The sequence below is a fragment of the Haliaeetus leucocephalus genome, unplaced genomic scaffold (assembly GCF_000737465.1).
Source record: "Haliaeetus leucocephalus isolate CR32 unplaced genomic scaffold, Haliaeetus_leucocephalus-4.0 Scaffold495, whole genome shotgun sequence".
NCBI classification, from domain to species: Eukaryota; Metazoa; Chordata; class Aves; order Accipitriformes; family Accipitridae; genus Haliaeetus; species Haliaeetus leucocephalus.
The window spans coordinates 8,241,921-8,258,274 of record NW_010972931.1 but is presented as its reverse complement, the minus strand read 5'-3'; the positions used below and the strand labels follow the sequence as shown (position 1 = coordinate 8,258,274).

General features: G+C 39.0%; 1 protein-coding gene across 11 annotated transcripts in view; it reads right to left on the bottom strand.

The window, feature by feature from the left end:
* Positions 1–3,271: 3,271 nt before the first annotated feature.
* The window catches only part of INPP4A (inositol polyphosphate-4-phosphatase, type I, 107kDa), a 79,917-nt gene continuing 66,834 nt past the window's right edge, over positions 3,272–16,354 (bottom strand). For 7 of the 11 annotated variants that reach the window (XM_010575760.1, XM_010575764.1, XM_010575767.1 and 4 more), the window contains 2 exons: positions 16,083–16,237; positions 9,104–10,705 (listed from right to left, as the gene is read on the bottom strand). In XM_010575760.1, the coding sequence (XP_010574062.1) occupies positions 10,525–10,705; positions 16,083–16,237 (336 nt within the window). In that variant the 3' untranslated portion in view covers positions 9,104–10,524. Of the gene's footprint in view, positions 6,207–9,103; positions 10,706–16,082; positions 16,238–16,354 lie in introns of those variants that run through there. The other 4 variants (XM_010575765.1, XM_010575768.1, XM_010575766.1 and 1 more) reach the window with 1 other exon arrangement.

The following is a 16,354-nucleotide window of genomic DNA, read 5'->3' as shown; positions in this document are numbered from 1 at the left end:
CCCTCCCGCCCCGCTCTAACCGGCGGCCGCGCGGCTGGGGGGCGGCCGGAGGGCGGGGGCGGCTGGAAGGCCCCTGGCAGGGTAACGGCTCCTTTCACCTCAGGTGCCGAGTGCCGGGGCGCTCCCAGACGTCCCGCGCCTGCCTGCGGCAACAGCCTTGTGGTCGTCGCCGGCTTCGGGGAGGTATAAAATACCGGCCGGACCTCCCTGCTGCAGAAACTGCCAAGGTTTATGGTTTTAAAGGCCTTTGGTCCCGGTTAATCGTTTTGTTGACGTTAATCACTCTTGTTATTTACTCGTTACGTACTGATTGCTGGCTGCTTAAGAATACACGGAGAAACCGCATCCATCCCGACTTCATTTAAAACCTGTGAGTTCAGCAGTTTTTCCCTGCATCATACTGGTACGTAAGCACAACTCACGGAGGGCCTAGGCAGCAGCAGCAAGATTTTTATTGATGCTTTGATGTGCATATTGAAAAAGCTTCATGGGCTTGTGTGAAGTAGCAGACTGAAGCAATTAAGCACACACCGTAGTCACCAGAATCAGGGCTGATCTGGAGGTCCTGCGGATAAGTAACTGCTTTATATTCCAGTTCTATATCCCTTGTCATTAAAACTTAATTTCAAATTAGATAGAGAATTTTCTAAAACTTCCCCCCTTTTTCACCCACCATTCAATTGGGACCCTTCCAAAGGTTTTTGCCAGGAATCCCTGTGTAGTTTTAGCACAAAAGATTTCTGATGACCCTGATGGGAGCACTAAGCAAACAAAACCATTCTCGCCCCAGATCACTTTTTTCAGCCACAGTGTGATCTGTTCATATTCCCGGTAATGCCTTTCCCATTGGCTGTTGTAATCTCTCTTTTCAACTTTATGAATAACTAAATGTTCAGTGAGCCTGATGGGCAGCGACTGACTTCAGGCCTAGTGATCTAGCTTGGGTTACAGCTGCTGTTACTCTTGGAGACATTGGGAAGGTTTCTCCACCCTGCTCCCTCCGGAACACTCAACAAGCATAGTGATTTGGGGTTAGGTACAAAATGATACACGTAAGTATATACAGCACATTATCTCAAGTATTTTCAATGCAAGGACCAAAACTTTACAATAATTACATTAGGGGATGTACAGTACGTTCCTTACGCTGTAAAATCTGTAAAGTACAGAATTGCAGAACTTCAAATTCAGAATACTTAGGGTATATACCCAAATACAATAGCCACCACAAAAAATAAGAAGTTCTTGATGCTGAGGTCTGTGCGGAATACAGAAAACATCAGAAATTTATGGGACCAGACTGGCAAACAACACGGAACGTAATATTGGCATGAGTTAAGAAAGAAATGGGATGCTTGGCAGGGACACCAGGCTCTTATAAACTGTGTTTTCATGCCATCAACCAATCACATTGGACACTACTGAATAAAGTAGGACACAGGTCCACATGTCACTGTCGTGCTGCCAAAGGGAGTCAGCTGCAGTGGGCAAAATATTTCATTAATTGGGAGCAGAAAGTTTGTCTGACATTTAAAATAATGCAAGAAAAGGAGGTTACTGTTGAGTTAAGCTTTCCCATTCATAGCCTGAAAGTCTTGTCATTCATTTAGGGAGAACTATTTTAAACAAACCCACATGCAGGTGGCAACAATATATAGATAGAAAATTTCTGAGGTGGATCTTAGAAATGTTTAGGAATTTGCAAACTGAAAAACACTGAAAGAGCTTACTCTTGGTCACCAAAATTAGCTACAATTTCTTCTGATGAGGACTCTTTTTCTGGTTGAAACAAATGTTTTGCTATTTTTTTTGTTGTACTCTTCTTGGTTTTCTATTATCATCTCATGCATTTTTTTGTACTGCATCTATTAACATTTCCTCTCTTTTGTCCAAGTACATGTTTCAAACTTTAAGACGTTACATTTGCGACATCAGGTAAGCCTTTCTGAAGTGCAGGTGCTGCGCATACACAGAAAGCTGTACCAGAGCTTCAAGTCCTGCCTGAAGGCTGTCGTACAGCAGAAGTCACGGCAAAGAGATGGAACAAGTTCTGGTCCCACACCAAAGCACACAGTCATTGCTGCTCCCAGCAGCTCCCCATAGCATCATTTACAACCCATGGACACGTGTGTGCCCTTCATACAGCCACAGTTCCACAGGCAACCCGGGTTATGGAGACACGTACATCAGCTTCAAACGAGTGGCAATTATTTCCCCAAGAGCTCAGAATGCCTTTTAAAGATGTTAAACTTTCAACCGTCTTTTAAACAAGTCACCTTTTCAAATTAAAATGAACACTGGTAGATAGTTTTTGAGACCAATTTAAAAATTCTGAAATACAGATATGCATGTACACACACATGTATGTACATGTATTTTGCATTTGCAATTTAGGAATTCCCACCTGTCAAGCATCTTCTCTTTCTACATTTTGAATGAAAGCAGTGTGGGTTTTTTCCTGGTACTGTTTTCCTTTCTGTGTAACAGGAAAAACTAATTCATCAAGCCCTCCCCTGTGGCCCTCAGTCCTCTTTCATGCAAATAAGATTGTATTTGGCAGTTCTCAAACATCCAGTGACAGCAGCATTACATTTGTATGTTCTATTCTTTGTATTTTATAGAAATCAGAATGCTCTGGATCATTGTCTGCTACACTATTATGTAAAATTTATATTTAACCTGAAATCAAAATGACAAGCAACAACGACAACCTATCCCTGCTGAAAAAGTAGCACAACTGCTAAAGCTGCTGGAGGGATGAGCTGGCTGAAGGGGAAGCAGCAGCAGCAAAAGAATCCTATTAATGAAAGGAAGAATGAAAAACAGACAACGAAGCTCAGGAAGGTCTTATAGAAGATTCATGGAGAAAGTATGTAAAATTAAAAAATCTCATACTGCTTCCTTGTTTAACTGTTGCTGCTGAATGTATACCATGTGGGACAAACTGGTGCCTGACTTAACTACAGAAAATTGACAGCAGCTGTACTTTAGCAGGGTTTAGGAGAAACTATTTCCTGACTCACATATCTGTTTAAAGTATCTCCATACACAACTTAGCTCAATCTATTTTCCAACAGATAAAGCATATCAAGCCAAGGCACCTGAAAGTGTTTATTTTAATTTACCACAAATGCATTAAAAATAAGCCATGATTTGTTAATTCTTGTCAGTTCTTTATTGGTTTTCATCCTAAAGACTAGCACATTTACAGCATACATGGATTGGATGAACTAGAATATATAAAACAGTACCCATATGTTTATGATATATTAATACTGCCCAAAACCAAATAAATAAAAATATTTCAATGCACAAAGCTTGGCAAATACAATTGTGTTGGGACAAACCAGTGTTGTATTATACAATAATTTTACATGTATAAATGAAACAAAAGGCAACTGTGCTGTAGGTATTTTCACAGAACATACACAGAACATACTTGGCAACAGTTTTCTTTTTTTACCTTTGTATGTTTTATAATTTAAAAAAGGTACTCAAAAAAGAACATTAGACAGAACTTCATTTTACAGTAATCCTTTAAATTTGCCTCTCCTGTGCAACAGAAAAGCTTACTCCACCCTTGTGAAGCATCCTATGTGGATTTCAAGTTTCACAGTTTTTCTTTTTTGATGAACTCCTCAAGATCTTACTGTTCATTACGCCCTTTAAACAAGCCCGTCGATGTGCATGTACTGACAATGGCGTATATATAAAATGTTAGCTGGACAACAATGTTTGACATGTAAGCGTACTAAAATCAGAGTATTTTAAACAAAATAATGCAGTACTTGAGACCGGTATTCCACCACTTTAAAAAGGTGAATGAAATCCATGCACATACAAAATTCGGCAACTTTTTCTGATTACATTGGTATACAAAATAAATAAAGGATCGCTAAGCTCTAGGGTAGATCTAATGATTGTTGGCCACAGTCTAAGAGAGTCTCTGCTAATTGTTACCATAGACCTCTTGTTATTTTTGTCTGAAGCTGAACATTGGAAGATTTTTAGTGTAACAATACAAGACTTAAAATATAATTAACTATGTTTGAAATATACAAAATAAAATTATCAACTCATAAAATCTAAGGGATATAAAGAGTATAGTTTATACAAAAATAAATGTAGCATTTAATAATGGGCCAGGAACTGAAGGTTCAGCAGAACTAATGGAATTACATGTCTAAAGAGATCCCATTGAAGAGTTTTTCACCATACATTTGTTTACATATTAACAATACAATAAAATCAACACTAATTTGTTAATTGGCGAACAGGGTTTGTAAAGTTTCCAAGGGACTGTTCTACTGTAGATGACTCATTCAGACTTAGGATAGGTAGTACAATACATTGAATTTGCGCAGAATTCAGTGTTTTGTTTTCCTAGAGAGACTGAAAGAGTGGTAACAACCTAGTTCAGCAGAACTCTCTGACCTGACTTTGTGACATGCTGCTCAGTGTTTGACTGCAAAAAGCAAAATGCAAAAACTGCTAGACCTGTAACCCCCAAACCTACATGGGAGCAGAATGAACATGACTGATTGATAGAGCAGTGACAGCACAGACAAACATCAGTGAGGGAGAAAGAAATCAGAAACCAGCCATATACTTACCTGGCTGTTGCTACTCTTACAAGAATAATTGAGCGGATTTTTCTATTCTAAAACTTGCATCCTTAGAAACCAGGAAGGAAAGGGCACAGTGTGCTGAACAAAGCTAGCTAGAGATGACTTAATCCTGTTAAAATTTGGAAATCAATGTTGAGCTGCTTTTTAAAAAGGTATCTTAGCTTCAGAGGCATTCCTTGGGAGATTATTTCCAAGGAGATATGTTGAACATTTTTTATCAAATGCTATCAAACTGAGCACCTTAGTCATAAGCTAGAACATATATGAAGCTCTCACGCATTAGCAGTAGCACATGAGCAGTTCCTTTCTATCAACATGGGCCATCACTACCTTCCTCAGAAATACTCTGAAAATGGTCATACTTCCCCCCCCCCCGCCCCGGATTCTGAACATCTACCCAGGTAAAATGCAAAGGTAAACAGAAACCAGTTTTGGTTATGGAGTAACGAGGATGCGTTGGGCGCTTTGAGCATTTTTGTATTGATGTACAAAATTGAGATGGAAAAAAAATCAAACCTCAATCAAGAAAATGTAACACGCCCCCCCCAAGATACTAATGCTTACAATCCAGAAGTGATATAAAAAGCCACAGGTAAAAGTGTTGTTAATTAATATAGAATACCATGGAACATAGTGAACATGTCACATGCAACATTAGCAACTTGCTTGTTGCACTTGCCTTATAGTAGGGAAGGGCAGGGGGAACTGTTGCTGGCATTAATGGTTAGGCATCATTATGTTTCCGAAACACTTTTTAAAATCAGTTAAGATGTGTGCCCAAGTCCTTATTTGTTGAAGGTGACAGGAATTTGTTTTATTTGGACAGAACTAGAAACTAGACCTCATATGCCTGGCCTTTTATGTATTGTTAATTTCATATATGAAGATGGCATCCTATATACAGTAAAACAATTTATACTCCTGGCTTTTGTTGCGCTGATTTTTTTTTAAAGTTGAACTTCTGTTTCTTGATTGTAACAATGCATTCTACAGTTATTAGACTGTCTAGGATCCAATCCCTTTTTATTTACAACTTCTGAATTTTACTCTCAGTTTTAAAAAGTTTATGAAAAGCTCAATCTCAAGTCAACTCAGTATAAAAAGATGTCATGTGAAACAGCTGCCTAAATGCCGTTCCTAGAGTCCTTGCCCATCCAGGAGTTACCTAGCTATTTGCATATAGGTAATTATTAAGTAGCACAATATTTGTTCATCTTACATACACTGAAGGCTATTTAAACGGGCAGAGAGTCATCACACTATTCTCAAGCTAAGGTGTCAGAATAACTGTTACTATAGATTCCAATTCTGTAAGTAACATGCTCTGTATAACCTAGCGAAACGTACAAAAAGGTTATTTATCTCTTCTGGATGACAAAATCATGTATTAATCTAGAGTGTATCCACATGTTTTAATGGAACAGCAATTAAAGGACATAGTATGATTATGTTTCAACTTTTCCATAAGTTCCTTCTGGAGGCCTGTAATACTTTGGGAAAGCCTTCAGTTGCAGGGAATTAAATGCATACTTGCGACATCCAACATTCTTCATTGTATTTTCTCGCCGACAACCCTCACTGGGGAAAAAAAACAAGCACAAAAAATGACAGCAGTAAAAAGGAAAAAAAAAAAAAAAGACTTAAACTAAGATGAAATGAACTGGTTATTTTATAGCATTAACAAAAAGTTGGTTATATTAATGAGCGTTTAATTAATTTGCCACCGCAAATATTAAAAATGATGACTCATCATACAATGCTAGTAAGAAGCACACAGAATGGACACATGCTATGTCTGATTGCTAGTTTTGCATTTCTAAAAAGCAGCAGTGCATCTACTGAAAAAGTTCTTTCACGATGGTTTCATGTATTTCAGGGTACACTGTTGTGGAGTTCACATGCCGCTTCATTGCACAAGGGATCCCAAGAGATTGCTTACAAGCAGTTCTGCTAACTTATTAGTATATTATGCTGAAAAAGAAAAACTGCTGTTCTTTCCGTAAGTGCTTTAAAGTAATACTGTTGTTCCCTGTATGTCAGTATTATAAGTACATACTTAAAGATTAGAGCTGATACAAAAATAATGACTTTCCAGTTATCTCTGCATGCATAAATTGACTTGAAAACCAACATAGTCTGAAAAAAAAACTTAATCATGAAATAGCAGCTTTGTGTGGGTGCAAAAAAGATTGGCTGCATTGACAGTCATCACCCCAATGAAACAAAGCTGTGCAGAATTTAATTTTTACCCAATGTTTTGGTGCAACTGCCCCACATTACAAAAAGGTTCTGTGCTACAATAAAAAACTACTCCAGTTATAAGGCTTCTGTATGCTTGTGAATCTACTTCAGAGTTCCTTTGATTATATCCAAAAACAGGCATACAAAGAGGAAGCACTATCTTTTAAATATATATTATAAATCAATTTAGGCTTGCAGGAGAATGTCCTTCCCCGATAGAGAACTGAAACCTAAACAATGAATACTAGAACTTCATGGCAAAGTGTACAGTACACCATCTTATGGTGGAAACGTCATGCTATTCCTGTCTTGGAGATGGCTGCAGCATCTACCAGGTAAACTGTGGTCATCTGATTCAAAAGGAAGGTTTGGATTTTGGTTCAGTTTGAAAGCTCTCTTTCTCTTACTGACCTCACTGTTCTTCTAATTTTAGCTAATTAAACTGACTGTGTTCTGTATGTACCACTGTCCTGGTTTCAGCTGGGATAGAGTTAATTGTCTTCCTAGTAGCTGGTACAGTGCTATGTTTTCGAGTTAGGTATGAGAAGAATGTTGGTAACACTGATGTTTTCAGTTGCTGCTAAGTAACGTTTAGTCTAAAGTCAAGGATTTTTCAGCTTCTCATGCCCAGCCAGCAAGAAGGCTGGAGGGGCACAAGAAGTTGGGAGGGGACACAGCCAGGACAGCTGACCCAAAGTGGCCAATGGGGTATTCCATACCATGTGATGTCATGCCCAGTATATAAACTGGGGGGAGTGGGGGCAGGAGGATCGCCGCTCAGGGACTAACTGGGTGTTGATCAGCGGGTGATGAACGATTGCACTATGCATCATTTGTATATTCCAATCCTTTTATTATTAGTGTTGCCATTTTATTAGTGTTATCAATATAATTATTAGTTTCTTCTTTTCTGTTCTATTAAACTGTTCTTATCGCAACCTACGAGTTTTACTTCTTTTCCCGATTTTCTCCCCCATCCCACTGGGTGGGGGGGAAGTGAGTGAGCGGCTGCGTGGTGCTTAGTTGCTGACTGGGGTTAAACCAGGACAACCACCTAGTTTAACTTCCTAAAACATTGTAACTTTTTGCTCTAATAAAGAGTTTAAGTTTCAAATTTGCCTCTGCAGCACATTCTGTGACCTGGCTTTTATAGAATGGATCATACGTGATGACACTATTTTTATGTCATTCTTTTGTGTTTCACAGACACCCCCCCCAAAGCCTGTTGCAGTCAAATAGATTCATCAAAAATTTGCACAAATTATAGTTCAGAGCACTAATAAAAACAATAAGTTTAAATAGCATATATGGGATAGCAAATGAGCATTTTCACTCCAAAGTGAATCATTCCATTCATAACTCATTCCACTGCATCTGGTTATTGCACATGTCACTCCACGGCACAGGTGGGCCACAGAGATGGTGACAAAGATGTATTTCACACACCATTTCATGTGCCATGTTTCTTCTGCTGGAGGCACATAAGCAGTATGCATTACAACATTTTAAATCTGAACGCCCGAATGAAAGCACAGAGTAAGCTAAAGAAGAAAAAAAGATGAAAACTTGTCCCCACCAAAGTTTAAGAAAAAAATTTTAAAAACTACATAGTTTTCAAAAAGCCTAGGCTTTCATTCTAGATGAATTTAAGGGTGGTCTTACTGCAACTGTAATGATAGTCATGAGCAAAGCCTTCATACTTTATTTAAACAGATTAATAATCTCGGGGAGTTCAGTGGAGATACGCATACTAAAGTTACTTTCACATCTTGTTAGATTGAACCTAGGACACTCATCACATTGCAAGAACAAGGCCACAGTCCAACCTGACATTCATTTACTTTGTAAAAGGTAGATTTTGGTAGCCATAGCAAAAGAACCAGTGTTAATCAGAAAGAAGAAATTATTTGTACAGAGACACAGTGCTACTAGATATCAGCACAGGACATGAATATGTCCAATATCATCATACCATGATTTTAAACCTCAACAGCAGTAAGGATTTACCTAAACTCATTGCAACTAAAAATAAATAGGATGTATGCTCAAATGTGTATATATAAAAAAAAAAAAATCTTTTTTTGCTTTTAAAAACAAAATTGTGAGAATAGTGAGGAAAAATACCAGAAGATAGTGTACTGTACAGTCTGATTTCATGAAGACACAAATATAACCACATACTTTTTTAAAGTTAGAATATTCACCAAATTTAGGATTTTATTCTAATTTTTATTCTAACTCTGCTTTTTTGTTTTTTTAAGCTTACCTCTCTCAGAAGTGTTCAAATTCCATTAAAATTGATAATAAAAGCTATAGCTACTTAGCTTTTTTGAGCGAGTTAATAATAGTAGAAAATAGAAACCACAGTACTAGAAGGGTTCTCCTCAGAAGCCCTATTTTCTGTCATATCAGGCACCAAGCGAAGTAAATCCCTTCACGAATTTAGCAAACTACATTAAATGAGGTTAGGTTTTTTGATCAGCTATTGCTATTGACAAGCTCTGCCAGACCACTGAATCAACAAAATTTTTCAGTTTAAACAGGCCTCTCCCAGTTTGATGTTCTATATAAATGATGATAAAATTTCATCTGCAATTATTCTGTGTGACTAAACTAGGTAAGCCGCTTTAGTCTCACCACTTAAATAAATGTTAACTTAACATCATTCGTTTATCTCTAAGTCACTATCAACATCATAACTTATTAAAGCTGTCCAACACTTAAAAATGGAAATAATAGTAATATTTAGTCTAGTGTAATTAAAACAAAGCCAAAAGGAAAACCTCAAATCCACCTACTAAAGGAGCTAACTGATATCTCCCTCTTCTTGCCTGAAATATTAAAGACCAGTATCTTTAACTTCTAGAATGATAATGACCCTGTTTCAGAATAAGTTCTGTAACAGAGCACCTGAAACAGGTAATGGATCATTAGCAGGCTAATGCCAATTACATCCTTTTCCTAACCACAAATCATTCTCTTTATGTCTTTAATACATTACAAAATGGAGATCTACAAATAGAATGAAATAATTCTGCATGCAGCACACCGCCAGTTTTCTGAGTGGGTACACTAGTCTATTAGAACATACTTAACCATGAGAAAGGAACAAGACTATGGATCTACAAACTGTTCAGCAATGTAATTTGGATATTATGCTTTGAAATGAAGGTAGAAATTTGTTTATTTCTTTAAATAAATTTCTTACAATTTCTTATAAACCCCACCCGTGTTTTTATTTTTCTCTTCATAGCTTGTAAAAATGAAAGGCAAGATTAGCATACACCTTAAATATACAAAAAGATACAAATTCTTTTCAGACAGAGTTCCTTTCTCTGGAATACATGAAACAAGTAACACAAAACTATATTTGGTAAGAGATCTTCAAGGCCGGCTAAAGTAACGAGGTAACAGGCCAATGTCAGACTATGTTACAAGCACTGAAAGCAGAACAATAATTTAAAGTTTCAATACAGTTCTTTTTGATAAAATAATTTGAAGTATATTTACAGTTTAGTACAATAGAAACGCAAATTGTAAGGCATAATAATAATTCTTGGCAGACAATGCTATGACACATTCCTTTGTCCAGCAGGTACCAAGTGGCAATACACATTCAAGCACTTTTTTGTTTTTGTTTTTTTTAACCTTATCTTCACTTGCAACGTAATCTGGCCACCAGGTATGCTATGCTCAGAAACAGCCACACAATCAGTAAATTGGGGCTGAGAGCTAGTAAAGGAATAGAGTAGAGGAGGCTGGGATCTAGTCTGAAATCTCGGATGGGCACCAAGCCACTCAGGTTCTTCTGGGTGACTATCTCCCGTGTTCCAATGCTGTGAAAAGGAAGAAGGTTGGGAGGAGGGAAAATAAAACAGAAAAGAAGACGGACATGCAGATGAATGTATAAAAAGAGATGGCAACACAGGGTGGTCAAGAAAATGAAAAAACATGGAAGAAAGCACAACAAAACCAGAAGATGAAGTAAAGAAAGAGTGGAAAAACATCTCAAAAATATGTATCAGCACAATTACAGAAATAAGGAGAGGGAAAGAGAATAAAAGAGAAAAATAAGAAAGAAGTACTGTAGTCTACTGAAAATAAACACATGTAGGTTGAACATAAATGGTTTTCCATGTTCATTCTTTCAGATTACCAAGCAATAATATCCCATGCTGCTCTGCCATGCTTCCGCATGCTGCAAAGAAGCGGAGCTCTGAAAAGCAAGCTGAACATGAATAACCATTGTAGTATTTGACCCTTTCAAACATCTTTCCATGTAGGCTGAAGTGAAATAATTTAACCTCTTAACTACCTGCTCAATATGTAAACAAAAAACCCCAAACCACCCACTTATTTTTCTGCTTCGACATGAATTCAAGTGTGTACCAATATGCTTTCCAAAATGCGTGTTTCTGAAGTGCCTCAATATACGCATGTGAAGACAAGACATGCTGCACAGCCCATCTCGTTATGCCTCTGCTTCCTACATTGCTTTGAGCACCAAAGGCCTACAGTGGAGAACACCTCTTCAGGTAGCCCAAGGCTTTGTAGTGTGCTGTTTCATTTTGGATCAGTCTTATACCCTGTGCAGTTCAACTCTATTTTTAGTTTACAAAGCAACAACTAAATGCAACCTGTGAGCCTGATCCTGTTAGAACAAGTGCACTCACTCCATCCATAAAAGGTGATACATAATCTTGCTGGTTGCATAGCAAGGTTAGGTAACCAACAGACAATGTCTTGGAAGCCATCAGAGATACACTGGAGGTGGTGAAAGAGAAAAACAGTCTTCAGATGCTGGTGACACTTTAAGTCAAATGGAATTAGGTGGGCAGGGAACTAAACCAACTGTATTTCTGATCTGGATTAACACATCCAAATTGGTGATCAAAATATGTTTTCACTCCTGGTGCCTACACTGGGTAAGAGCAGATTGAGTCTGTGATGCCTACAAATCCCAATTATCTTTGTAGCAGTGGGGACAGGTGTGTGTGTGTGTGATCAGGAGAATCAGTAAGTGGAAAGCTAACGTTGACTGGAAAGTGGTGGATAAAGGCTCAACAGAATAGTCTAGGGGAAGGAAAGTGTTTTAGGATATAGATAAGGAAGTAAAACAATGGGAGAGGGAAAGAAGGAAGAAAGGCTCAAAATGACAAGATGACATTATGAACATCACATGCCACATCTCTACCATTAAAGATTAGTATCAAGCTACTCATTTTTACACAAAGACATGCACAGACACGTACAGTGGGAATGGAGGCAAGAGCTGGAAACTGCTTTCCTTGTCACTGTTGGCCCACGTAGATGCTTCCACCCAAGGGGTGAAAAGCCACCTTTTGGAAATACCAAATACACCGAATTGTACAGTGTCTTAAATCAAAACATTCAGCAGACTACCTCTAGGAAAGGACCAGGGTAAAGAGACAAAGCAAATTCCCTGCTAATCCAGCGTGGATATGGGAATCCTCTCTGTGAGGAGAGGCTGGGGCTGCCCCGTGCTGGACACAGCTGGTTCCAGCCGGCTCCAATGGACCCACCGCAGGCACGGCTGAGCCCCTCAGCCACGGTGGTGGTGCCTTGGGGAAAGCGTGCGTAAGAAAAGGCAAAACACTGCATGGCAGTGAGGAGGGACAGGACAAGATGTGAGAAACAGCCCTGTGAGCACCAAAATAAGGGAAGGAGGGGAGGAGGTGCCCCAGGTGCTGGAGCAGGGATTCCCCTGCAGCTGTGGAGATGACCATAGTGGAGCAGATGTCCGCATTGCAGCCCGTGGAGGACCCCATGGTGGAGCAGGTGAGTATTTCCTGAAGGAAACTGGAGCCCATGGAGAGCCCATGCAGGAGCAGGTTTACCCTGAAGGACTGCAGCCCATGGGAAGGGCCCATGCTGGGGTGGGGGAAGATATGCAAGGAGGAAGGAGGAGCACAGAGAAGCTGTTATGGACTGACTGCAAACTCCCATTCCCTATCCCCTGTGGACTGCACAGTGTGGGGAGGAGGTAGAGGAGTTGGGACCAAAGATCGTGGTACCTGGGCCTGGGACAAAAGGGGTTGTGGAGGGAAGGTGTTTTAATTTTTGTCTTTGTTTCTTACCATCTGAATCTATTGGCAAAAAATTAATTTTCTTTAAGTCAAGTCTGTTTTGCCTGTAACAGTAACTGGCAAGGGATTTCCCTGTCTTTATCTCAATCCATGAGCTTTTTCATCATATTTTCTCCCCCTGTCTTGTTGAGGATGGGAGCGAGAGAGCAGCTGGGTGGGCATCTGCCAGATAGCCAAGGTCAACCCACCAAAATTTTATTCTTAAAGCAGGTCAACCAGTGAAGAAATTCAACCAAGCTTTTTATCACGGCTGTTTTATTGCAGTGAGTGGTCATAACCAAACATGACTGTCAGGGCTTTATTATGTAGTCTTTTTAGTTAGCATCATGGCAGCTAGAAGACACTATTTCCCTCCCCCCATTTCCAGCTGCTTTTCAAGAGCCCCTGTCAGACATAGCTCTTCTCTGTTGGCTGAACTGCTTGTGTCACAACTTCCTAGTTGGTTTAATGAAAATGCGCTGGGCTACCTTAAACATGTAAAGCATTTTGCTACCCAGGCTGATTTTGACTGAAACTGGATTAGAGCATATTCACACAAACAGCTCCACTGGCGTATCTAACAGGACAGTAATCTGGTAGGGGAGGGAAGGCAGGGAGTCACAGGTCCAGTGGGGAATGTTGGCACTGCTGCAGTTGGAAGAGGCTATGTGATCCAGTTGGACCTTGACTCTTGAGCTGCCTTTACTGGCCAGTTAGTAATTTCCTCTGTAGCTTGGACTTCCAGACGTACCATCATGATTTTACTATTTGTAGGCTATGAGTTACCATATATTTGATTTATGACTGGAAAAGCTGCAACTTATTTACAGAAAAGTGAGTTTATTCTAATAGGATATTTGTTTCTAAGGTGAAGGCCACAAACTTGTATCTGTGAATTTCTACAAGCATCTACAAAGAGCACTCAATGTTCTCTCCCTGATGTCCATGCTCACTGAACATAATTATCATGGATACATAATTATTGCAAGACTAGGAAGGAAAGGAAGTCCCTGAGGACAACTAAGTGGGAACTAACACCTCTGAAGACCAACATCACATGGAAGAAGAGGGTGCTTTCTTAATTTTTCAAGAACAGTGTAAGCAAGGATGCTTTTGTTCTCTAGAAAGTTACCAGTAGAGAAGAGATTAAATACTTTGAGTCCCACAACTTAATAGTACTTCTTCCCTGTCATTCCAACTGCCCCAGAAACTTCAGAAGTCTTCAGGACCGAGCCAAGCCTTCAATTTCCAGTACACTTACACACATAAAAGATCCAAGTTAAAAGAAAAAGCAAATTTTCTGAATGCCGTGGAAGTAATTTGCTACCCTTTCACTTCCTGTGTCTGTTATCTAGGTCAGGTCATCCTGTCCAGGCTGAAATGGGTTTGGGTGGAGTTGGACTCCTACATACTTGTTCTGTAATCCTATCTCTCTTGTTAAGCTTTGTTAATTCTGTGCCATTGTTCCTGAGCAGAACTGGCAAATAATTTTAAAAACACAACCACCTACCCCAAAGAGCAATGACATGTGAGGAAGAAAGAGTGATGGGCTTGAAAAACGGTCTAATCCTAGTATTCCTGCAGGACTAGTCAGTATTTGTTCTGCACAATCTCTCTTAGTCAAAGATTTAACAGAAGAGAAGGTCACACCTTTCACCTGTCAAAGCAAGTCCCTGATGTTGCTAGAACATACAAGCCAAACGTTTTGATTAAATTGGCCCTCTTTCAATATCCCTGTGCAGGTCAACATACAACAATGCGTTTCTTGGGTCAATATTTTATCTGATCCTGTGTTCACAACTGCATTAAAAAAAACCCAAACATTAACTCAGTAACTAATTTAAAGAAAGTAACAAGATTCCTAGTATTATACTCGTTCAGTTTTTATTCTTACTAAATAAACAACTGTGCAACAAAGCTTTTTTTCTTTCAGATGTCTAAGTTGACAAGTTGCATAATTTAAATAATGATATTTGAGAGTGACTTAGCTCCATTTTAAGTTAATAACTTCTCCCTCACAAAGCTGTTCTAAGTTTTGTTTCTGGTATCAAGGTTTAATTAGTTTCTGAATGCAGTTTTCACACACTGTACTAACTCTCTAACAATGCAGCAAGAAGTGCAGCAAAAAAGTGAAAATACAAAAGTCCAGTGACATCCAATTGGATGTAGATATAAAAAACAAATTATTAGTGTAAAAGGCTGCAAGTGTTATTATATGAGACATTGTCCTTCTAGGTAACCGAAGAGTAAGAAAGGGTCAAACAGCAAAAACATACAGAAAGGATAAGAGAATTGAACACTCTAGAGAATTTGGTGAGAAGACGCACAGTACAGTACATTCAGTAAGAGTGAATGTTGAAAAACAGGACTGAACAGCATTGTTGAACTACACTGATAAAGACTAAAGCTAGATTTCTTATCCTTTCTTTTGGTATGTGAGTTACGGAGTTTTCCAGCAGTGCTTGAAACAAGGCATTGAACAACAGTAAACACGATTTTCTTTTTTTTTTTTTAGTACAGTATTTAATTCTGCAAACATCTCTGCTGCTTCAGAATACAGAACATCATTATATTGATATGACAACAAGACACTGACAAGTTGTGATGAAATTTGGTTGCTGTATTGTGAAACACTCATACCGACATTTTGCCCAGTGAGCAGTGTTTCACTGCTGAACAATACACGTGGCAAACCAGTGCAAACTGCAGGTGTCTATGTTTCTGAGAAAAAAAGAGAGGTCATCCCTGAGAAATCTGCCTGATCTGGAACTAAGAAACCCAGTGCTATGACAGTTCAGGTAACCTCATCATTAAACAACTTTCAAAGAAGCACCAGTTTCCTGTTCTGTAAGCTCAGCATTAATTGAAAACACACTTTTACATGCTTCTCTGAACTCCCAATTCACTACTGAAAACTAAAGCTTATCTGATGCAAATCTGGTAGCAAGCAGCTTTAGCATACGCAAGTCACTAATACAGGCAAGGGAGGGATGAATTCTAGCAGTCGGTTTTGCAGTTTTCTGACTTTATTTTACTTTTTTTTTCCTTTTGATAGAAACAGAGACCACTGCTCCTCTGCAGTTTGCATGGTTCCTTATTTAGGAGTAAGTGACACTCAAACTCTTACCTCCTCATACATTCCAGAGCCTGGGTGAAGACCTGTGGAGCCATTCCATGTTCATGCTGTAGGATCAAACACTGCTCTAGGGTGACCGACATGGCAGTCCTATCCTTGGCACTTTTACAGCTTGTAAATCGAACACCATTTAGTCTGCGGCATATCTAGAAATAGGACATACAATTCATCATTCCTTCCTCATGCATAACCTTCCGCCAGAGAACACGCCTGTACTTCTCCTTAGAGAGACACAAATGTTGTGTAGGACTTTGATGTCAAAA